The sequence below is a fragment of the Mesocricetus auratus genome, unplaced genomic scaffold, assembly GCF_017639785.1.
Source record: "Mesocricetus auratus isolate SY011 unplaced genomic scaffold, BCM_Maur_2.0 Super-Scaffold_15014, whole genome shotgun sequence".
In the NCBI taxonomy this organism is placed as follows: domain Eukaryota; kingdom Metazoa; phylum Chordata; class Mammalia; order Rodentia; family Cricetidae; genus Mesocricetus; species Mesocricetus auratus.
Window position 1 is genome coordinate 49256397 of NW_024429186.1, and position 25500 is coordinate 49281896.

Consider the following 25500-nt stretch of genomic DNA (forward strand, 5'->3'; position numbering starts at 1 on the left):
AGTATTTGTATTATGATAAGGGACTAGACTGGAAAATTGAAGGCAGATTTGCCATTGGTATTCTGCCTTTTCCCTTCTCAATTCTATCTCCAGCATTAGCACTTCAATTTTTGTGTCTTTACTGTGTAGTCCATACTGGACTGGAACCCATCACCCTTCCTCATCCTGCTGAGTGCTGGGATTACAGGTACATACTACCAGGTCTGTCTTTTCTATCTTATCTTATTTCTTTCCTACTACCTTGAGTGGTTCCTAAGAAACCTTCAGTGACATTGTCTCCCTCTATTTAGGTTGAAACATTATGCATATATTAGAGACTAGAGATGGAAGCATTAAATATTAAACAAGTACTTAATATTAGATGATACTGTAGTTAATTAAAGTGCAACAGGTGACTAAACTAATTCAAGTTGCCAAGGGATAAATTCTAAGGTATTTGTGACCCATCATCACCAATGATAGTGTCCACTATTGGACAGAATACTGTTGAGTGGATAGTGTTAGCAATGTAACAGAGGGTTACTTAAGGTGGTAAATCCCCCATAACAGATACATTCAATACAGAAATTTAAAAAAATGGTGATCTAAGAAGGAAATCACACTACCTCTGTAGGGACTTCCTCTAACTGGGCTTCATATTGTGCCCTGCTATTGATTCCACAACAAGCTTTGGAGCTGCTGTCTCTGGCTCAGTACCTTCTATCTGCTAAGATATCTCCTGCCTGTCTTTCAGGCTCAGCTCAGGCTCACCACCTGGAGGCCTGAAGTAGCCAGTGCTAAGGTGTGACTACAATATCACTGCTTTGTCAGTGCAGCCTGAAAAAAGATTGAATTTGAAGAAGAAATTAGTATCTTTAATAAATAAGCTGGCCAATTTATTCTGTAAGCTATCTACATATTTTATAGGGAAGTGAAAGCATATATTAAGTATAGTGCACTTTTCCTTCTTACTAATGAGCAATACAATACATGGTTGCATGCTAAATTGTCACTCTTCTGGGTTCTAAGAATATGGATAACACTTGCAGTGGCAATACATTTATTGGCCAATATATTTTGTCCCTAAACTCTGAGTGAATAGAAGAATCATGTCTGTTGTTCCTTTATCCATTAATTGGGATAGTGTAAGTATACCCTACTCTTTCCTATATTTTAATTCAACTATTCAAACAAATTGCAAAATGATCAGGTTACCCACATTGTCTCCAAACTTCAAATTCTTCCTCCCCCCCATAAATTGCTGAGGACTCTGTGGTAATTTTTAAAATCTATGCAGAGCTATAGAGTCAATGGAAATAAAGTTCCCATGCCCATGATGTTGAGTGTTAAAGACCAATGATGTTAGAACCACACACAGTTTTCTTGGTTTCTTTACCACAATGATACACTGGTTAGGATGGTAAATGTTTCCAATCTAGAGTTTTTCAAAGACTGTGATTTCATAACTAAGGGTTAAAATGTATAGTGTAAATATGAAGGTGAAGTACACGATAAGAACAATTCAGAGAGCCCCGCATAAGACATTTCCTGAGCTCGCAAGTAAGAGAAATGCGCTCCCAGGAAACCACTGTGCTGCAGTGTGTATGAACGAGATACTTCTAACAGGCCAAAATCCTAAGACCTCCACCCTGAGGTGATCAGTAAGAGAACTTCAGTCATTTCTTTCAGAAATACCTTACATTGAATTCCATTTCTCAAGTGATACTTCACTCCATCTAGCGAAAGTGGTCTCTCTTACATACAGGGTCCTCAACACTGTGAGCCATCCATGGGGCCCCTCTGCAATTCTTGGTTCTTTGTACCTTGTAAACCAAGAGAGCTAGCACTAGCTCACACCCTATAAAAATCGTATTCACAATTCACTAAGTGAGGGAAGGATGGTGAAAATACTGAGGGCTATTCATTTCTAGTGTTTGGGAGTCCTCCCCTCCCAGTCCCCAGCAGAAGTACTGCATGAATAGAAGGACCCCGCAGTGGCAGTGCACTATCCCAGTTTATTATGGCGACAGATGAATGAATACTGTACTCGAGATTTTCCTGACAATAACTTTTTCACACGTATAAATGCACGCATTTAACCATTTCACTCACTTCCCTACCACGTTTTAGCTAAGTGGGTTGTAGGCATTAAACACTAGTTTGAATAAGAAACATATCAAAGCAATTCAGATGGTCTCAGATATTTCCTGTTACAGTTTGGTGAACTGGTTCTATACCTGTTCTGATGCAAATAAAAGATGCTTCGACTCTCTCATCATTTTGTAATAGGGACAATTTTAAGCACCTCAAAGCTGATCCCATCTCAAAGGCAGAAAAAAAAAGAGGGGCTTTCTTGGGTGTTTAACTTTAGGAGGCATTTCATATGAAACCGACCCTTTCTGTACTCCTGGTGATTTTCCCTCCCCCGCACTCTTTCTCTGTTATGATGAGCATATTTCCACTAAAACATGACAGAAATGGAGAAGAATGATGCAGCTCCCAATGCCTTGGCCTGTTCTGCCCTCTAGCCAAGCAGAACGGATCCGGGAAGACCTTGGATGGTAGGAAGGGAATAAGAAAGGTGTCCTGTAATTACCGCGTGTCTGAGGATGTAGCCAGCCCTTCCCTTCCTTTCCGCGTGCAAATGCCAGAGGCGGCATCGGAAATGAATTACCAGCCCTCGCCCCCATGGAGCTAGGGAGAACCAGGGAGGGCCTCAGGGGGTAGAAGAGAGACTGGGTACCACTGCCCCGCGGAGACCCCCTGGCACTTGTCCATGCTGATAAGCTCCTGGGTTGACCCTGGGCGAACAGAGCTGAGGAGGAGCCAGGGAAGCAGAAGGGGTTCGGAGGAAGGCTGCCGAGCCGCGCACTCGGCTTTGACGTCGCCTGGCTGCGGCTAGCAGCCTCGCGCTCTCAGCACGTAGCGCACAACGTGACCACACACAGCCTTCCTCCCCAGCAGCCGGGCCGCCTGCCCTCCGCGTCGGCCGCTTCTCCATCCTCCTCCTCCCTCCTCTCGCCTCCGCGGCGCGCAACCCCAGCGCCAATCCAGGGATCCCGGGCAAGCATAGGGCCCCGGGCGCTCTTCCGCCCAGCTCGGGCATCTCTGCCGCAACTGCGGCCCGCGAGGCGACCACGCAGTCTGGGTGCCCTCAGCAGGCTGCCGCTCCTCCGTTCTGCTCCGGATGCCAGCACTCCGTTAGCCCGGGTAGGGAAGCCCTTCTGCGGCTCCCGGGGTCTAAACTCCCGCCAGTCCCGACCGCCCCCACCCCTCCACCTGGCGGGGGCGGCGCGGAAGCGAAGAGGACGCGCGGTACCGGTGGGCACGCGTGGACGGTGTGCCGATCTGCTCTCTGCTCGGCATCTTTCCTCTCCTACAAGTGGCGGTGCTCGGACTCTGCTTTTGGCTCCCGGGATCGGTGCTGCCGGCAGGAGCACCCTCTTCGTTGGCGGGGCGCTCAAGGCTGTTTGGGAGAGCCGTGGCTGTGGCAGCTGCAGCTGAGGCTGGTGCCTGGCGAGCTCCAGACGGGCACTCCGCTCCCGCCTGGACCCTTTCGTCCTCCACTCTCCTCCTCCTCACCCTCCTCCCCATCCCCCGTTTCCCACTCCTCCTCTTCCTCCTCCTCCTCTTCCTCTCCCCGCTCGGCGATGCGAGTCTGTGTCGTGTAACAGGATTGGCGTTGCAATGGCAACTGATGGAATGGGGGAAGGCAAGACAGCAGGGCTGGGGGCTCCGGACTGCGGGCCGGCGAGCCGCTGCTGCCGCTTGACGCTCCTCTGGGGACCTTCGCGAGTTACTTTGTAAAGGCGAACCCGGGCGAGGGAGCCCTGCTTCGTGCCCGGGTCAGAGGCCACTTCCTGCTCCCCGGCTGTCCAGCGCGGTTCGCATCGCGCGGCGCCCCCGGGGCCCCTGTCCGCTCCGGCCGCTTGCCGGCACCGAGAGCCGGAGCCGCTTCCCGAAGAACACTTGTCCTCGCGGCTCTGCTTCCCATCACCGCCCCCTGCTCCTCCCAGGCGTCTGCGATTTTCCCAGGCGCCCGGTGTGAGTGCGGCTTGCCTGTGAGTGCTTGTATCGGGGTATTGTGTAGTGGGAGTGTGTCCGCGCGTGTTCTTGTGTGTGTGCGCGTGTGCTTGTGTGTGTGTGTGTGTGTGTGTGTGTGAGAGAGAGAGAGAGAGAGAGACTGTCTGTGCTTGTGTGTGTGTGTGCTTGTGCATGAGTGTGGGGTGTGTGGGGCTCCAGAGCTCCGCTTGTGGCCGCCTCCAGAGAAGGACAGACAGACGGCGCTTCCTCCCACCGGGAGCAGTTCCCGGGGACCTCGACTCGGCCCGGGCACAAGTGGAGCGCGCCTGGCTGGCCGCTGGCCTCCGGAAGGTTCCACTGCGTCCCCCTTGGGCTGGATATGTTCATGTTCACGTGAAGATGGATTTAGTGTACGGTCTCGTGTGGCTGCTGACAGTCCTCCTGGAGGGGATCTCTGGCCAAGGAGTGTACGGTGAGTGGAATCGCGACGCTATCATGACCTTGTGATTCCTAGGCAAGATAGGCTGCTGATCTAAGATGCACGACTTGCGCCGTTCCGGGGCCCCTCCTGGCGTGGCATTTGATTTACACTTCATCACGTTATTGGGAGCTGGAAGGAGGCAGCGAGCGCGCTGCGGATTGGGCTGTGAGCGGCTCCCCTGGCTCCTCGACTAGGGCTCTGAGTTGGGTCGGGCCAACAGCATCGCACTCGCTGGAATGAGTGGCTTTACACTTGATTTATCCCCGCGGGGGAACACGGGCTCTTGCAGTCTTGGATTTAATAATGGTTTGGCTTCTAGTGAGCCTCGGTGTCACTGCCACGGTTCCCCTAAAGGGAGCCTTGGAATGTGACCCCCCCTGAGTCCCTTTCACCTCCCCATCCCTTAATGCCTGGGAGGCCCCTCTCCCTGAAGGTGTATCTTCCTTTCCACGTTCTTTATCCTTTTTGCTGTTGTTTTTTTTTTTTAAATCACTCCCCCCCCTTTTCTGTGAATGTCTACAGGACTTGGTTTTCTAGCTAAGGAAATGGGGTGACAGTTGAGTTGTATTCTGTACCAGCCTTTGCCATGAGCACTGACTTGGGGAGGGGAAATAGCAGGCAAGATTCTCGGTGCCAGACACAATTAAGGGACATGTTTGTGTGAATGGATGAGCGAATGCATGAATGAACTGAAAAAGTCCGCGCGTCTCTGCTCCAGGGCAGGACACCACTCACAACCAGAACAAAATCTTAGCTCTTCAGAAAACCCAGATCCAAGAGGGACCCAGGGTAAAGCGTGAGCTTATTAACTGGAAGGCTTTTGAAGTGCTCCCAAACAAATCCTGGTTCCTTTGCCTGTCAGCAGTTGGCACTCTTGTGTTTAGTCACCTAAGACTGACTCTCTCTCTCTCTCTCTCTCTCTCTCTCTCTCTCTCTCTCTCTCTCTCTCTCTACCTACCTATCTTCTGTATCTGTGCGTCTCATGTGTTTTTTTTTCTTGACTGACTATAGTTAGTTGAAATATCCTTATTTTCTGCGACAAGCTGACAATGCTCTAAAAGAAAAGGGAGTTTTCTGTTCTCAAGGTATATTGCAAGGTTAATGTTTAAAGTGAAGATTTAGAGGATAGAGCAGGCCAAGACTAGCACACACCCTTATGTACTTGGAAAATGTGTGAAAAACTCACACTGATGCTGCATAGTCTTAGACTCAGTGTAGGCTAGGTCAATAGCTGCCTGGGCCAGAAAGCATGTGTATCTGTAGAAGTGCCAGTGATTTCCCTTTAGTCTCCAGAACTTCCTGCAGAGTTATTACTGGTACCATGGAGTGGGAGTCCTCAAACTCCCTGGGAACCTTGCAATGGGTGGATGAGTGCAGCAAGGCCCATTACCACTCTGTGTTCAATCCTGGGCAAGCAACTACATAGTATGTGTGGGGCAGGGGTAGGCAGAAAAGGGTGGTCCCGAGCTGAGAGCTTTGATTCCTCCTTATGCCACTCCCTCTCTTGTCTTTCTATTTCTGTTCTAGGCAGGAGCCAAAATCCCTTCACTTTCTCTCATCTCCGAGCACGTTCATTTCTCTTTTCTCCACCCCCTCCTTGCCAAACCAAAGCAACTTTTCTACCTGTTTCAGAGCCCCTCACAAACATGGTGGTCAGTGTTGGCTTTGGTGAGCTTCAATGTGGAAAAGAGATGCTCAATTTCCTGAAAGCTTGACTGACACCAGGGGGCGGGGTTTGAAGAGAACTGGAATTTACTCAGAGCTGTTCCCTGAGTCCTTGGCCTCTCCTGTTCAAGTTTGTCTTTGTTTCTTCCAACTAAAAGGAGTTTTTGCTTTGTTTCTTTAAAATGTGTGAGGTATGCCAGGCAGTGGTTGCACACTGCTTTAATCCCAGCACTTGGGAGGCAGGGTTAGGTGGAGCTATGTGGTTTTGAGGCCACCCTGCCCTAGGAATCCAGTTCTAGGACAGTCAGAGCTATACCAAGAGACCTTGTCTGGAAAAAAAAGTGAGGTGGGGAGACTGGGAGGAGGGTGGAATGCTAGATTTTTAAGGATGAGAGAGGAATGGTTCCATTTGCTGACTTACTCCTAGACTTTTAGGTTACTTAAGCAAGTCCCCTGTTGGTCAGAAGAATGAGGTTACAGCTTGGCAGCATAGATAAGCAATAATCAAAAATTTAAAGAGGCCCTTGCCTGTGTCACTTATCAGTAGGGAGGACGCTTTTCCATTACTTGAGTTGATCACTGTGATGAAGAGAGTGGCCCTTGTTTTATGTTAACATGAATGTGGCTTTTAGTCACTTAGTTAGAAATACAGTTGACTTTGTGTGAAAAGTGTTAATCAGCATCTCTGGCCATGATTAATGTCACAGCTATTAGGTGGATGAAAATGAAACATGCATATATTACTTTTCAGATCTGTTTTATAGATCATAGGAGGTGGTCTTTCAACATATGAATCCTAACCAGAAGTCTAAACATCATCTTGGAACTTGTTTGAAATTCAGAGTCAGGAGGACATCTCTCAAAATTTCTGCGTGAGGACCTCAGAGGGTGGGCTCCAGCAATCCCTGTCAATCTCCTCCCTCCTGGTGACTCACAAAATCCCCCAGAAGTAGAGAACACAAATTCTGATTCACACTTCATTGCCTAGACTTTGTAAATCAAGACCTTTCTTCACCTAAAGTAATTTCATTTTTATATTTAAGTTTCCATGATAAAGAGAATAGTTTATATTTGATTAGTTGAAAAGCATTTTAGAAGACATAGATAAAAAGATTTTGTGCAAGGCTACAAAGTGCTTTGAACATTTTGCATTAAGATCTTTAAAAATTACTGATTTTTAGAATCATGACAACTTTAAAGACAGATTTTAAGAAGAAGGAACTTGGCTATTATATGTCTACAAGGCTGTAAATGCATTATCATTTTACTTACCTGTTTTCACCAGATGTAAAGCCATCTCCATTACACACAATGTATTACTTTTTAAATCATTATCTTTTAGTAAATAGCAGTAAAAGTAAATAAGCATATTCTGACTAAACTGGAGTATGCCTTTCCTTTCCTACTTCCTGGGAGAATTTTATGCTCAGATTTTAAGTATTAGTAAAATGAGATATTTGTTTTAATGTACGGATTCATAACATCTTGATGAATATAATCTTCCAGTTATATTCAATCATCTTGGCAGTAAAAGCCTTAGTTAAACGTAAAAATTAAATGTAAAATGTTTTCTTCTAGAAGTTGGAACTTACTGACATCAGCTTTGTTACTTTGTGAATTAATAGTACAGTGCCTATAATTTATATGTGGTGTGACATTTGATTAAAAGATACTAGTCTATAAGTACTTGTTAGCCTTTCATTATTTGGATAGGATTATATATTTAAGTGGGAGATGTTCTGTATGTTCATATCACATTTTGAGTCTTATGTAACATTACAGTAATATAAATTACTTATATACATTTCTGAAAGAAAAAATGCAGAAAGTTTATAATAGAGTAACATAAGCATGTGGGCTGTTTGGAATGGGCATTTTATTTTAATAAGACAATGCCTATTTGTCTTATTTGTATGTCTTTTGGTGGTTAATATTTTTAAGCAACAGATTAAACCATCTTGAATTTTCCAAAGTTACTTACATTAAAAGTTAGGCCAAATGCTGTTAGGAATTTAGTTTTGTTTGTATTTTCTTTTTGCTCATATATAATCAAACATAAATGGTCATTAAACTAGAACAGTGACCTTATGCCTCGTTTTCTGACATTATTAATTTGGTGAATTCATTATGCATTGTGCCTGAAGACTTTATTAGATATAACATGAAAGATCACAATGTCAATTCTAAAACTGCTAGGTGACTCCTGAATTACACTGAGCTGGATGTTTCGAAGCATTTTCCTGTCAAGTCATGTTTTGTGAATGTAATTATTAGTAATGATCCAATATGAAGAATTGTATTTACTTGCCAAAAAAAGTGAAGAAAAAGTGGTCTATTGGTTCACATGTCATTTTTACTTGAAATCCTATTTCCTTAGCTTCCAGGAGTTTAGTACAGCTTTAATTATTGAATCAGCACAGATGAATCCCCACTACAAATGGAAACTCTAGTTCTATATATTTTTAGTGGAAATATGTCAATTGCTTGGTACCCTAAATAGTTAAAACATTGTGTACTCATAGCTTCCCAGATCAAAAGCACTAAGTAGAATTTCTTTACTAAACACATGTTCTTGACACATTAGTTGTCTGTATTAACTTATTCCTAGTAATGTCTCAAATCTCTCACAGTTTAAGCATGACACTGTAGGCAGTAGCTGAACAGAAATTACTTAGGAGAATTGAGAACAAGGAGATAAGTAAGACAGGAAGGTTCTGGAAGAAATTTCCAACTGTCAGTAGGTTGAAGCTGATAAACACATTGATCCGCAAGGATAAGGCTGCAGCTGAAGGTGCGCCTTTCAGTATACCCAGTCACATGACGTTGCCTGCAACTAGCAACGTTATCTTAAGGTATTTTGATTAGGATTCTGTCCGTGTGTAGATAAATACTGCCTTTGATTGAGCCGTTTTAAGATGGCACCCTCCTTTGCTAGAGAACTTAATTTAAAACCATATGCCTTATGATCAGACTGAAACTTCACTCTTCCTTGTCTTCAGTCACTGTATACAAGTTCTCGGATGAAAACACTAATAAACAAAAGGATCTGGGGTGATCTGCTCATCTTGGAATTATTTAGGGACATTTGGGATAATCTGGTGGCTACGTTAGTGATGTTTCACTAATATCATGGCCAACAGTCATGTTATTTTTTCACAGTGTCGTTTGCTTATGTCCTGCCTATGTGTCCACCCTGGGTAAGTATCACAGTTGACTGACAAGTAGTTTAGACTGAGCAGGTTAATCAACAAGGTCAAAGAGGCACTTTATAGTAGATAACTTAAAATAATATGAAAGCATCTTAATTCTTTGCTTAATTTTACTGATTTCGGGAATAACCAATTATGCTTTTTTTGTGTGTGTATTGTAATTTGTGTTTTGTACTGTAAACCACGTAAAAACGTTTGTGACAAGCCAAGACAAGTAAGTTTTTTTTTTTTTTACCCTTGAGAGTGGACTTGGTATTCTTCGTAGAATGTGTTATTTTTAGTGTAATTTGGATAGGGTTGATGGAGATGTAATTATGCCCAAGCCTTGTGGTTAAGGTTGTACCTGATGTAGAAAATGTTGGGAAGTCTTGTGTTGCTCTCCACATACCTAGGTGATTCATCACGCATGCTCTCTTCCCTGGTCCTCCTACTTCTGAAAGATTAGGGCACGAATGGGGCTCAACGATTGTAACCTACAAAGGAAACTGCAAGCAAAAACACATACCAGCTTAATCCTGCAAGTGAGATTTAGACCTGTGCTCCTCAGCAGTTTAAGGTGTGATACCGGTGGGGAGGAAAGTTAGGGGTGCTTTTCCTTATTTTGTTCATCGATTGGTATTTTGAAAGAATAGTGAAAGTATTCTGCTGAAAGAATTTCAAGTATAAATGTGTGAATATATTGCTCGTTATAATTGGAATTAACTGAATGGACTCACAACATGGAATTTCTTTTCTTTGCTTCAATGACTGTCAATGCAAATATATCACTTGAGTAGACTGAAAATTTATTACAGTAAAAGAAATCTGTACCACATTTTCATTTTCAAGTCTAATTTTATAACTTTTGACAATGTAAATTCATAAAGGTGTGAGAAGTGACTTAATATATTATTAAATCTAATCTATGACAAATTATGACAGTGGTTGGAAATATGATACTGTTGGTGAAATTTTATGTTTACATTTTATGCCTATTCATTGGATAAATATTTCATATACAAATTACTAAAACATCTCATGGTCCATTATTGGGGAATGTACTCAGCTCTTTGTGGTTTTATTCTAATTCAGTTCCATTTTCTCTTCTCACCTTGCATAAATCCTGTGTAAACTCGTTTTCTACTTTTTCAACACATGATGCCATTTATTTTCTTAGTTTAAAACATGCCATTTTATTTTTTATTGATGCCACTTATTAAATTATGTTGATTATTTATATTTTACAATGCAGACCATATGTTCTCCAGAAGGTCACGATTGCAGAAGACAACATCAACTGCTAAAAACATATTTTGCTATCATGTGTTTACTGTTGGTTTATCATTTAAAATCTTATTATGATAGAATAAAATGTTAGAAATTTTCATATAACCTATTTATCTTTTCTATAAGTGTTCTGTTTCTACAATTTTTGTCCAAAGATTAGGTATTTCTTGTTGTTAATGATCAAATCTGTATTAAGGAATGATAGTTGCCAAATGAGGTCACATTATCTTCATGTTACCATGTCATCAAAGGTAAAGTTTATTAATATGTAATTTTCACCTTGTAAATAGCTTTTGGGAGGTGTGGATACTTGAGTGATTTGAAAGCATGGGAAACATGCCTAAGTGAAAGCAAAATGGTTGGTTCTCAGTTAGTTACCCCTAGAGTTCTAACAGACAGCTGACATCTGAAATCAATGAGTAGGAATTAAAAGCTGTTAGAAAAATGTACCTGGCCTTTAAATAACAGCAAAACAGAAAAATAATAATTTTCTGAAGTAGCTAGTACTTTGTTCAAGTGCATCAGAGAAGGTTAAAGAACAAGAGAAAAAATTCCTGTTGGTTGGCTTAAGGATACCTTCAGGGAATTAATTAATAATTGGTTACCTGGAAAGAAAAAGGATGGACAGATAAGATACTGCTAAAGGGAAGTTGTGGTTTCTCTGGTGTAGATTGCTTTTCTGGTGGTTAGTTGCGTGATATAGGACATAGAGAAAGGAAGGCTTGACCCTAAACCTCAGTGCATTCCTTCTGTTAATTCTGACTGTATTTGGGAATTGTGTCCATCCACCTTGGGTATCAGGAGTAAGAGGCTACTATGTGCATTCTAAGAAGCACAGAGACCATCTCACAAAAGCACATGACATACATAAACATGTGGTTGAGAAATTCTGTAGAGATTTAGGCTAAGTGCAGTCAATAAATCAGCATACCTGCTATGTGTGCTTATGTGAAAAGAACCGTAAAGTCAGAGAGATTGTAAGTCTATTGAGGGGATAAACCAATGCAACCCACAAAATAGGAGCATAAGAAATGCACTGATGGTCTGCTTAGAAAGAAAGAGCAATTCCAGGTAGTTGCTGGTGTGGTTAGAGGAGACAAGGTGCTACATCATTGGCCGCACCTTGGAAATATGTTGGCATGGTATAAATAAAGAGGGAGAGAAGATCGTGGCTACATGAATTTCAGTTGGAGGGATAGGGTCACAGAAAGAAAAAAAACCTGAAGTGAATGTGTTGGGAATCTCAAGTCATTTCTTCCAGGTTTATTTCAATTAGAAGGAGGTATCTTGAAAGCCGGGCGTTGGTGGCACACACCTTTAATCCCAGCACTCGGGAGGCAGAGGCAGAAGGATCTCTGTGAGTTCGAGACCAGCCCGGTCTACAAGAGCTAGTTCCAGGACAGCCTCAAAAGCCACAGAGAAACCCTGTCTCGAAAAACCAAAAAAAAAAAAAAAAAAAACAAAAAGAAGGAGGTATCTTTCCTCCAAAGCAATGTCATCATCCTCCAACATTCTGAGCATAATCTGTGAAATAAATTGTATTATGTGATAGTCTGAAAATTACTTAGATAACATTATATCCACCAGGATTCATAGTTGATATATCTCCAAACAGCTGAGCCATTCTCCACACAGTAAGAGAGTTGTCCCAGTTCCTGGGGGATTCTGAGCTCACCCAAATCTTGGCACATTTGTGAAAACCACATCCAATCTCCTTTGGAGTTAGAGCAAAAACAACTTTTAAAGACTCTTCACAACGTTGATGAAAAGTGCTGTAGCAGAACATGGTCCCAGAAAGATCTAGAACATCTTGTTCTTTTCACACAGAGCCACTGAGGTGACCGCATAGGTGAGGACTGATGGGATTTCACTATGGAGCATCATTCCCATTCAGGGCAATCTGCCACCATGGGAAACCATCAGACAACGGGCTTTTCCTGTTCACTTTACTGATCAAAGAACAGTTGATTTTTTTTCCGGAAAAGTGATTTAATGTGGCAGTCTATCTGAAAGTGTCTAAAATTTTTATGGCTACGGATAAATTTATTTCTTACCTCAATATATATGTGTTGAAATACAAGCATAAGTCCTGTTTTTTTAATCATAGCATAAAATTATCTTTCTTATCTTTTATTATGAGTTTAATTGTAAAGCTGCAGTAGAAACATGATCAACTTGAAAGAGAATATTATGCATATGATATAAAGTATTTATAATTCTTAATTTAAAGACTAAAAGAGGTAATGAGAGAAAATAATTCCAAGAAACACCACAGATTTATTAAAGACATATGATCCTCATTTAAAAATCACAAATATTGATTTTCCCCAGATGTTCACCCAGTCTTCAATAAAAGTCTATAAGCTATATTTATTTAAGATATTATTGATCATTCAGCAATTATAACATACACATACACCTAGAAAATGATTTTATTCATGTTGCATTTAAATATACATATATGAATGTAACAGCAATTAATAATAAAGTAGATCATGAACTTGAGAGAGAGCAAAGAGGGGTATATAGGTGGGTTTTGAGTGAGGAAAGGGAAGGAGAAATGATGTGATTATATTAAAAACTCAGAAAAGAAAACTATAACTAAAATTATATTTTGTAAATACTTGGTTTCTGTTTTTTTTCTTTTTTTGCAGGTGAAGAATTATTCACTTTTAGAACCCTTATTTATATTCTTAAAATTAATGAGATGCATAAACCTCTTGATTTATGATTCATAAATCTTAGGCTAATCATCTTAATACTAGAATACAAGATTTTTTACTTAGGACTTACTGCAAAGACACAATACCATAGGACTTGTGAGTAATGTCTTCATTGTATAGCATGAACAATGCTGAATTTGAATTAGCAATTGAACACATAGAGAGGGAGGAGGGATCATATGAACAAGGTGAGTCAAGACCATAATGGGGAAGGAAAACCACAGAGACAGCTGACCTGAGCTAGTGGGTGCTCATGGGACCAGCTGAGACAGTTGAGAGCTGGGTAACTTGCATGGGCCCAAACTCGACACTCTGAATGTGGGTGGCAGTTATGTGACTTAATCTGTTGAGGGAGGGCAAGCAGCTATCCCCGGGACATGAGCTGGCTTTTTGGAGCCTATTCCCTATGATGGGATATATTGCTCTACCTTAATACTGAGGGAAGGGACTTGGTTCTGCCTCAACTCAGTGTCCTAGACTTTGTTGATTTCCCAAGGAAGGCCTTACCACCCATAAGGAGTGGATGTGGGGGGCGGTTAGTCGGGTTGTGGGAGAAGGGGAGGGAGGAGGAACTGGGGTTGTATGTAAAATCAAAACTAATTTTTAAAATAAAACTAATGTAAAAAAGATATGAAGAGACACAGTGTCAGGTAATTTTAGAGCTCATTGTCCATAGTGCTCTGTATCTCAGAATTACTGAGCTTATGGTTACCTGGAGTATTATCAAGAAGCAGTGTATCTAATGTTTTCATGTTATTTTGTGTTTGTGCCTTTCTGCTCATGCTTGCTTACAGTCATTGAAATTTTTCCTTTTATTTGAATCTTCCATTTTTATTCTTAAAAACTTGCTTGTTTTCATTTATTTATTTATTTACTGTGTACATGTGTATGTATACAAGCCACACGTGGAGGTCAGAAGGAAACTTGCAACAGTCACTTCTCTCCTTCCATCTTGTAGGCTCCTGGGGTCAAACTCAAGTTTGTAGGGTTGGTGGCAAGGACACTTACCCACTCGGTTACTGTGCTCCTGTTTTTCCATTGGCTCAGGTTTCATCTTGACCTATTCTACCCATCCCTTTCTTTCTGACAAAAATGATACATTCATTTTTAAAGGTTTTTTCTGCTGTTTTAGCTCTCAGTCAGTTAGAGCTCACTCTTTGGTCAATATAATTTTTCCTTTGTGTATATTCTCCAACACATATATGTCCAAATAGGGTGAAGGAGTGGGGTACCATCCTCCATTCTATACTGTATTGTCAAGTGGATAGTGACACGATGACAGTGGAGACTGGAGTTTAGAAACTGCTGAGTCTCTTCCTGTTGCAGGAGTTGTTCGTATTGGACAGCAGCCTGAGATAGTTAACTCTGTTACTCAGGATGAGTATTCTCTGATGGTTTCCTGCCTCACTATCACATTCCTCCAGCCACTGCAGCAGGCTTCCAAAGACCATTTCTTCCTACTCAATCTGATGTTGCTCTTGAACTCTATTATCATTACGTTATTTTGGATAATGTTTCCAAATGCATTTTCCTCCCATCATTGAACCTCACTTGCTAATGCCTTAATGCTCTGAGATTACTTATTGGGGAAAATGCTTTGAAACCCTAATGTTTAACCTCTCCAGGTGGAGAGAACTGCATAAGTTATACACAAACACGTATGTGTGCTGCAAAAACATTTTTGCATTTTGTGTAGCATTTACATACTTGTATCTTCCAAGATAGATTCACAAACATAATTTATAAAATATAAGTGTACATAAGAGATATAATAGATGTTTGACTTGTTCTTTTTTCCTTCTCTTTAAGTTATCATGTTAGAAAAAGTTTTTTGTCGAAAAGGACAATGATTTTATATTTTATTTTATCTTTGGAAATGAATGTGTACTTGATACCCAGTAACACTAGCATACTCAAAAGATCTTCTTTTTTTCTTAGTCAGGGTTTTATCACACTATATTGTCTTTTGAGAGTTGCAGTTTATCAAACATTTCTGCAGTCAAGTTATTTTCCATGTGTAATTGTAGTTATTTAACATAGAATGTAGTTCTTCAAAAATAAAGTCATTACTGCAAAACAAGTGTTGTTAGAACTATACTTAGAATTAGTTTTATAAATATAATATATAAAACCTTAGTTTTTGCATAAAATGTATTTGAAATCTGATATTCCAGCAGCTTTATTTACTACTGTGTAAATTCCAGTGACTAAATTTAGAATGGAATATGACATGTATACAAAAAAGTATTTTTATAACCTATGTGAATTATGAAAGTTATTCTCAGACACATTAATGCTCATATTTCTTGTGTTTAAACCATGCAAATCTTAAATAATGTACAAGATATAACTTGAATGCTAACTTTTAACTTTAACCAAACACACGCACACACACACACACACACACACACACACACACACACACACACACACACGCACACAGCCTCACCCCTTCATAGGATAAATTTTTTATTCTTGGAGTTGAAAGATGTTATTTTTAAAAAGATATTTCTGAGTAGCAGCATTCACATACTAAATAGTCTTTCTGGTACAAGTTATTTTGAGAATTATAAGGTATTTTAAGCCTATTCGAAATTAGACATATAGTATAGTAACCTATAAAAATGAAGACCTGCATTTACTATGTATTCTGCAGAAGCTCTTTTTCTCCATGTAAAGCAGTAGCATGTGGTTATAAAAAACTCCCCCTTGTCAGCTGCAAGACTTCATTTTTCCCCAGGCTGATGAACAATCACTGGCCTTGGAAAGATTGATAGTTAAATGTCATATTTGGCCTGATTTCTGCCTTGAGTTCCCTCTGGGTATGACTGGAGCACTGAGTTAATTGAGGAGACTCTATCAGCGGATTTCTTTTCTTGAAAATCTTGTTGTGCTGAAGAAGAACGTTGATTACAAGCTCTGCCCTCCCCTTAGCTAAACGAGTTTCTCAAACCTCAAAGCTTACAAATTAGTTCAGCTTAGTGATTTGTTTTTAGATGTTTAGCCACAGCATTGCCACTATAAATGTCATTTCTCCCTATACTTTTGAATGCAGTTATTGTGTTGTGTAGTATAACCCTGTGCCATTTTGACTATTGTGTGATTGATACAGAAACTGCTTCGATAGAAAACCATTCCTAGTGAGAACAGGAAAGGTATTATGTTCAGCTGCCCTGCCATGCATTTCTAAGCAGCTGATGCTTTCTTTAACTCATAACCACCCTTAGGTTTCCAGAGGCGATTAAGTCACTCAGAATTTTAACTCTTTTAGCTTCTCTGAAAAAGAGTTACTCCCAAATTAAATGTACGTCCATAGTTTATACTTGGAGATGAATGTTTTCTAGTATAAGTAGATTCATAGTATACTTTAAAGTCAGATCTCTTTATTTTAGAAACATGGAAAAGTGTTGCCTTGAGAATTTCTTCTCTAAACAGTCACTGTTTAGCACTTTAGCCAAATGTTTGAAACTAGTGGGATATGATGTTTTCTTTGCACACTACACACCATGATCATATTCAAGTGGTGTGAACAGCCATTATTTTGTAAACATATACTTCAAATTTAGATGCAAGGATGCGTGAAATAATAGAGTAAAAGGTGAGTCAAATGTAAGTGCCAAGGAGTGTGATATATTTTATAGTTTCCCTTCTTCCCACCTTTGAGAACACTTACAGAACAACCCTTATGCTTCTTATGTCTCACTATACTTTAAGGTTATGCACTTTGCAAGATTTTAACACATGAGGTACTTTGTATAAAGTTGAACAAAGACTTCATCACTGATGTATCAAATTGTACACCTAATAGTCAATTGTATCTAAGTTGTGGTTTTTCCTGTATATGAATATAATATACTATTAGTAATTAGTAATAAGTAAATTGAGTGTCTGTAAAATCTATGATAGACGTGTAAGAAAAATAAAAGTTGAAATACATTATGCATCTGAAAAATGATTTTGTGTGTCCAAAAATCTAAAGCTTAGGTTTTCTTTTTTTTATATAATTTTTAAATTTAAATTAGAAACAAGCTTGCTTCACATGTCAATCCAAGCTCCTTCTCCCTCTCCTCCTCCCATGCCCTTCCACCAGCCCCCCAGCCTCCCACCCAATCCCCACACAGTGCCCCAGGGAGGGTGAGGCCCTTCATGGGTGATCTCCAGAATCTGTCATTTCATCCAGGGCAGGGCCTAGGCCTTCCCTCATGTGTCCAGGATGAGAAAGCATTCCTCCATGTGGAATGGGCTCCCAAAGTTTATTTGTATGCCATGGTAAATATTGATCTACTACCCAAGGCACCAGAGATTGCCAAGGCATCCTCACTGACACCATATTCAGGGCGTCTGGATCAGTCCCATGCTGGCCCCACAGCCAACAGTCGGGTCAAAGAGCTCCCCCTTGTCAGGTCAGCTGTCTCCGTGGGTTTCACCAGCATGGTCTTGACCCCTTTGCTCATCACTCCTTCCTCTCTGTCACTGGGTTCCAGGAGTTCAGTTCAGTGTTTAGCTGTTGGTATCTGCCTTTGCTTCCATCAGTCGCTGGATGAAGGTTTGGCAGTGGCATTGTAGCCTGGCACTCCCCTGATCCATACCTAAAGTCCATATGTGAGTGAGTCCATACCATGTTTGTCTTTTTGTGATTGGGTTACCTCACTCAGCATGGTTTCTTATAGTGCCTGCAAATTTCAAGATCCCATTGGTTTTTGTTTGTTTGTTTTCTGTTGAGCAGTACTCCATTGTGTAAATGTACCATATTTTCTCTATCCACTCTTCAGTTGTGGGGCAACTGGGTTGCTTCCAGGATCTGACTACGCTTAGGTTTTCTTAAAGATTGTTCTTAAATTTATACAAGAATACTTCAGTGGTTTAAGTATTTAGCTCTTATCACTCACTTTCATACTGTCATCTTCCCAGAATGTGTTATAGCATTTTGGAGCTTTTCACAAGTAGGGCAAGGGAGAGTACAGTGTTAATGTGTCATATGTTTGCTTCCTCAGAGACTATTTATAAACAGGTATTTTATCAGGAAATTACCTAGACAAGAATAATTTAAAGGAAAGGGAGCTTGGAATAAGAAAATGGAGAAGGTTGCCTCAGAATCAGCTGAAAGACAGTGATTAGGATCCTGAATGCCTCTTACCATTAGTTGGAGTCTTTGGAGACATGGCCTGCATGGAGATGGCCACGGGATAACTCTGAAGGACATGTCACCACGCCTTTACTGGGGTCACAGCCACAGTGAATTCACTTGTTGTAGTGGGTAAGGAAGCACAGACAGATAAATGTGTCCGCTTCATACCAGAACCTCTTAATAACCACCAGCTTTAATTAGTCTTGCTTAAAGGCAACTCCTTCTTTTCCTGTTTGTTTATTATAAGGAGATCAAAGCAAACAGGTGTCAACTGTCAAATAGTTTGAGATTCTTACTGTTTCCTCTGTGGAACTTCTTCTCATTCTGGGATATAAAACTCTTTAGTTCTAGAGAACCTAGAATTTCATAGACAGGAAACACAAATACAATTGTGTCTCAGTGGGAGGAGGGATTTGGATCGTGTATGAATCTTAGTTGTTAGACAAGCATATTCCACTCCACAGTCATCACACATACAGAGACAACATATGTGAACTGAGCTGGGATTTGCTGGTTTTACCAAGCTTCCCAGGGAGCAAGGAGTATAAGTTGAGGGGAGTTAGTGATTGCATTATGATAGAGATAGAATGCTTAGCCACCTTGACATGTAATTTATGTAACCAATCTCTTATAATTTGTTTTCACTGTCAAATTTACCATTTTCTTCTAATAATGACTCATTTCTGTAGGACTTGCTACATTTTATGAATTGGCTGATCAAACCTAGGTTATAATGACTACTGTTGATATCATGGCTTCTTAATAGCTTGTTTTCACACGCTCAGCCTAAACAAAGGCTCAGTTGCATACAATCAACTGCTTTTACATGATTTGTAGTTCTTAAAAATGGCTGGGGCTTACTTAAAACCATTGAGGTTTTAGTTTTGGGATATTTTGTAACAGGGATCGCCATGAACTCTATAGGTACTTTGTCCCACCAAAGAGATTTTTATTGCCACAATTTACACTCATATGATGAAAGCAGTAGATTTTTTTCAGGGAGTGCTGTACCTTATGTAAAGTTTTTTATGGAAATAGCTTCCATTTAACCAGCATCCTTCTGTAGCACAAATAGAGTAGGCATGTTATTTTTTTTGAACCTACTTAAACTTGTTGTATATTGTGATGACTTCTTATTGATTGACAGTGTAAGATGTAGCAATTACTCTTTTTTATTTTACATGCAATAGTATTTTGTCTGTATGTCTGTCTCAGTGAGGATGTTGGGTCCCCTGGAACTGGAGATACACACAGTTGTGAACTGCCATGTGGGTGCTGGAAATTGAACTCAGGTCCTCTGGAAAACCAGTCAGTGCTGTTAACCATTGAGCTATTTCTCCAGTCCCTAGTCTTCTCTTTTAGAAAGCGTTTTTTCACATTGTCTAATCTTTGGCTCCTAAAACTTCCACTGATGTTGGGTTTGCCTTACCATAGCTTATAAAATGCTTAACACTTTGTTCTTATCTAATCCACATTATAAATCCTCTAGACATTCTTCCTAATATCTAGTGAGCAGAGTACATATTCTTTCATACTACATTATGGTAGGAGTTAAAAAATGTGCAACAGTCTTGGGTCTATATAGGAAATATGAGCTGTGGTTTTTACTATGAAAATGAGTGATTCTTTTTTTTTCTCTATAGATGTGGACTTAATTTGTTAGATTTCTATGTATCATAATTTAAAGTTGAATTAATCTGCCCTCTCAAAGATAACAAAGCTACCTAGATACCAGTGATTGGACCTCCTTACTTGTCGAATATTTTTCAGCATCCGTTTGTTCTATTAATAAGGTGAACAACAAAGTGGAGGACATGTGGATACTAAAACATCTGCTACTTCAGGTCATTGGCTTCTATTATCCTTGAACAAAACGCTCACTTTTATTTGCTGTCTGTTTAAAGAATTAAGAGAAGTGCCTCCCTTGGGATATGCACAACTTTTGCTAAGTAGCTTCTTAGAATAATTCTTCAGCATTGTTGATATCCCAGCACCTCAGATTGGTCTCTGTTACTTAGGAAACCCAATTTCCCCACTGTTTTCACAGACTTCAGGTCTGTATATAGAGCACTTGCTGTCATAGTCTTAGCAATGTAAAGGCCATTGTCACTAATGTAAATATAGCTGGTAAATAGGAAATACTATGGGAAGACAAACAGAAAGACAGCCGATTGAAATAAGAGAGGGCACCTTTTGAAGAAACCATCCAACTGGTACATTGATCATAGACTTTCAATTTCTGGAGTTCTGGGAAACTATTTAAAAAAACATACAGTTAACCACCATGGTATTTTTTCCCACCATCTTGTCAGAATAACACAGGAGCCAATAATATATATTGACTGTAATAGCATAAAACTAACCACTCTCTTTAGGAATGACATATTAAGTATTAGCAATGTTGTATTACTTATTTTTTGTAGAAAAGGGAAATTTATACCCCGTGATTGTTTTCACCATTGATGTTAGTCTCATTAATAGAAAACTTAAGAACATTCTTGTGTTAACTGATACTTTTATTGGTTGTTATATATGTACCCTGAAAGTTCAGGTTTCTTTGTGAATAATTTATAAGAGCTATATAAATTTTTGTTCTCAGTAATAATAGATGAGAAGGATATTGGACAATTCAACTTTTCTGTAAATAAGCTTCCTTATCCATAACATTTAGGATGCTCTTATGGTATTTCATAGTAAAGGAAGACTGTAACATCTTCTGACAGTGAAACCTATTTATGACTCTTGTTTTTTTCCTTAATAACCAGAAAATAAAGATCCCTGGAGTTCTATATTTGCTCTTCATTTTGGTTAGAGCAATGATTCTCAACCTTCATAATGTTGTGATATTGAATACAGTTCCTCATGTTATGGTGGTCCCCAACAATACAATTATTTTGATTGCTACTTTATAACTACATTGTTGCTAGTTATGGATTATATTGTAATTATGTTTTGGATCTTGAGATTGGCTTAAAAGGATCTTGACCCACAAATTGAGAATCAGTGCCTTAGACTCTCTAAATGCTATGTCTGTCTGATGCTTTCAAATTGAAATACCATATTAAGGGTGTATTTTTCCTGCTCCACCTTCCCATCTCCTAGTTCTATCCCTACCCTCTCATTAATCCATCTCCTTATAAGCCTTGTTTAATCATTTAATATGATTTTTCTCTAGTTGCATCAATGTTTTTCTAAAGGGCATAACTTCATTCTCGTTTAAGGCTGAAAACAATCTCATTTTTTATGGATACCACATTTTTCTTTTCTATTCAACTGTTGTTGACATCAAGGTGCTTTCGCTAACTTAGTTATCACGACTGATGCTATAATAAATATTGATGTGCAAGTGTCTCTGCATCTCTCTTTCATTTTTCTAACTACTGTGCTAAAAGAGTCAAAATTAGTACTTTAAAAACCAAAGTCTTGATTTTTACATAAAAGTCTTTCTTCATGATTTGTACATAAAACTTTTTCTTCATATGAACACCCTACATCTTAAATAGTCACCCACATAGAAGACTTGATTGATTGACATAACCCTTTCTTTCTATTACAATAATACCAACCCTTTGTTTTTACTATAGATTAGACTTGGAAAATGATACTCAGATGTGCCACTGTCACCACCACTATATCTGTGTCTATAGTAGTCCCTAATATGTCTCCCTACTTCCTGTTTGAATGACCCTCCAACTACTCCATATGTCAAACCAAATCACTATAAATAGGTCCTGTCCTTTCTTTATTACATGTAAGAATGAGACAACAAAACAAAATAAAACAAAAATTTTAAAAATTGTTCAGTGCTTCCCATTGCTATGATGATAAAGGCAAAATTGCTATCATTTTGGTGCATCAAGGCATGGATTTCTTTTTGCTGCTTCATATAGGATTTCACTCCCTATATTTAGGCATTGCTAGTGGAGATGCAAAGCCTTTTGTTCCATTCTGAAAAAAACTGTAGGCTCTTGCCTGTGTTAGATTTTTTGCATGCTTACTCATTGCTCAGAACAAATCTGCCCCAGGACTTTATGGGTCTTACAGAGGTAAAGAATGAAGTGTGCTAGTGAATGCGTACTCCTCTGTGTGTATGTGTGAATAAATCATGAATCATTTCATATGAATGTGAGAGATGGATAGTTCCAAGATGTTCAGTTGCAAATGGGAGGAAGACCTATGGTTTATGGTAGCCAGAAGCCTGGTTTGAGACCCCCAGAGGGATAGGATATTTAAATGTAGTTTATATGTAAGAATAACAATAAAATTTTACCTCAAAGACATACAGGCAACAGGTATTCTGGCTTTTTTTGGGGGGAATCAGTCTCTTGTTCTACTGAGCTGTTTGGATGAGTCTTGTACATATTGGAGAAGCTGTGAGATCAATTTGCTTCATTTTTAAAAATGTAAATGCACTGAAAATGTAAGCTCATCACTCTCTTAAAATGAAATTTACTCAAATATCTGGACATCTTGTTTCTCAAGTTAGTTTACTCCTTACAGTTAAATACTCATTTCTTTTTCTAGAACTGTCAGCTTAATGCATCTTCTTTTTTATATGACCACATTAAAGATAAAACTTCATCCCATTGGTACACAATTGAAGTTTAAATCCACTATGAAGTCTCTCATATTATCATGAATCTTATCCTCATGCTTTTTGTTTGTATCTATGAATTATTTGTCGTGTCTCTTTTCTGCTAAACTGGATGCTATACCCTCCCTCCCTTGCCTTATTTAACCTGCATGTTTACAGCACATAGAAATGAGCTAAATACAACACATTCATTTTGTACTTACTGGAGCTGTAGGATGATACCAATGTAATTATTTTTTTAAGTTCACATGCCAATAAAGTATTTTATTATTTTGTACTATGAATTAAACCCAAGACTACGAGGGCTAATACAATACTGAGATATTTCCTGACTTTCTTTTGTAGATTGACCTTATTAGTCTTGAATTGTGATTAATATTTTATTTAGTTGGTATTACTGGCTATTTTCACTATTACTAAACATTTAATAATATTTGAAGTGGTTATTAACATCTCAAGATAACATGACAATTAGAAGTTTTAACTTAAAATTCTCTTATCCATTTAGAAAAACAAATTACGTATTGAACCTTTTGACACAAGTCCAGTTAGACTCATAATTTTGAAAGTAGTGATTAAATATTCAGTGTCTACAACCATTTTAATTTTAAGCATTTCTGATATGTTGATATTGCTAAATAAACAAATATTCTAGCTACATCTAAAATCAAAATCCATAAACCATCATTTACAGTATTAATAAAACATGATATTCATATGCTTTGAGGTAAAAATATATTGGTTTTTCTTAATTTTTATCTGCATTCTTTAGAGAATATGCATTCAATGTAGTTCAATGAAAATATTTAGTACATTGGAAGAGATCATAGAATTAAGTGATCTTTTGAAATTTATTTAATGTCTCATGTACTGAGGCCAAAATAAACTTTTGAAACCTACTCTGCTGAGTATTTTATAATTTTATTTTCTCATCTTCTTTTATCTTGAAAACACATCTACCTTCCAGTTCTTGTTTTCCATTGATGTTTTCCTGACTCTCCAGGCTACTCACATGTCACCTTTTGAAGCTAAGTTTTTCTTGTATTTCAGAGGCTCATGGTTCAGCATCTAATTGCTTTCCATTCATTTTTGGTTACAATTGTTAATTGGGAAAATTATCATGAGACGTTATGTACATAGCACACTACTCTCTAGATGTTTAGGAAAATATCTGAAGAACTGTAAGAAAGGCCTTTTTATTCATGTACTATATACTGTCTCTGACAAGACAAGGAGGTTTGTCATCATGCCCATAATGCTGTTTAGTGTGAAACTTCTTCTGTGCATCAAGTAATTTGTTTTTTAAATTCTCAAACTATTCCTAAATAATATCCCCATATTCACAGAGGAAAGGGCAGGGTCTGAGCCAGATTGCATAATTTGTAGCTTGTGAAACCCAGATTAGGCTCCAGCAGTATACTGTCTCTATAGTGTGTCTTCATGGCTATTTAGCAGTGGAATGCAGCACATCTGAGAGGGTGACACACACAATGCAGGAGTAGATATTAGAAAAACAAATATAATTTAATGGCATAGTCAGAGTTTACTGTTTTTACTGTTGTATACTCTATAGGAATATTTATGTGATGACATCTATTAAATGATCAAAGAAGAAATCAGAGAAGACAGCAATGTCATGGTGTGTCTCCTAACATCTATATTTAGTGCTCCAAGGTATCAAACAAATAAGAAACCTTATGCTTGGGACACATAAGGAGCACACTCTCCACCCAAATATTTCTCTACTGAATGCAGCTAGTAAATTAAGTGAAAACCAGGTGGTGTGGTTGTTTTGTCTTTAAGAGAAGAGTAGGACTGCTTGCAGCTTTTGAAAACTTAGTTTGTTTCTCCATTTAGGTTTTAATCATTTAAGATAAAAATTTTATGATATCCACTCTTTGTGCCAAATGATAAGGTAGAGTTACATTTTAAATGATTTATTATTTTTACATTATTAACTTGTATTTCATGTTAATATATATTATTATGGAGAAAGTCATCCCTAAAATGGTACCGCAAGGATGCATGCTGTGCAAAAACATAATAATTCTTTTGAAATAGGCCATATATATAATCCTGATATATAATAGAGTTAATAGAAGATCTTTGAGGAAAACATTATAAGTTGGGTCTTCAAAATGTATGCACACACTTAAAATGTCTTGGGGAATTAAAAGCTTGGACTAAAACAAATCTTTAAAGTGTTAGGCTCTTTTTTCAGAGTCCATCACCCAAAACAAACAAGCCAACTAACAAAAATAATGAAAAGGACAGAAAATAAAAGGAAGAAAAATCAAAGAGAAGAAAATATTTCTGACTTATGGCTCAGATACAGTTTGGCAGTGATAAAATCGGTATGTTCAATTGGGACATAGCATGAGAACTGACAATTAGCATAAACGGTACTTTCCACAGTTAATGTTCCTCAGAAG

General features: G+C 39.0%; 1 protein-coding gene across 3 annotated transcripts in view; it reads left to right on the plus strand.

Moving 5' to 3' along the window:
• Positions 1 to 4106: 4106 nt before the first annotated feature.
• Positions 4107 to 25500, plus strand: part of Mdga2 (MAM domain containing glycosylphosphatidylinositol anchor 2) — an 819241-nt gene continuing 797847 nt past the window's right edge. For all 3 annotated transcript variants that reach the window (XR_005876310.1, XR_005876311.1, XM_005072803.3), the window contains exon 1: positions 4107 to 4474. Coding sequence is in view for 1 of the 3 variants with exons in the window: in XM_005072803.3 (XP_005072860.1) it covers positions 4195 to 4474 (280 nt within the window). In the remaining 2 variants the exon portion in view is untranslated. The remainder of the gene's footprint in view (positions 4475 to 25500) is intronic.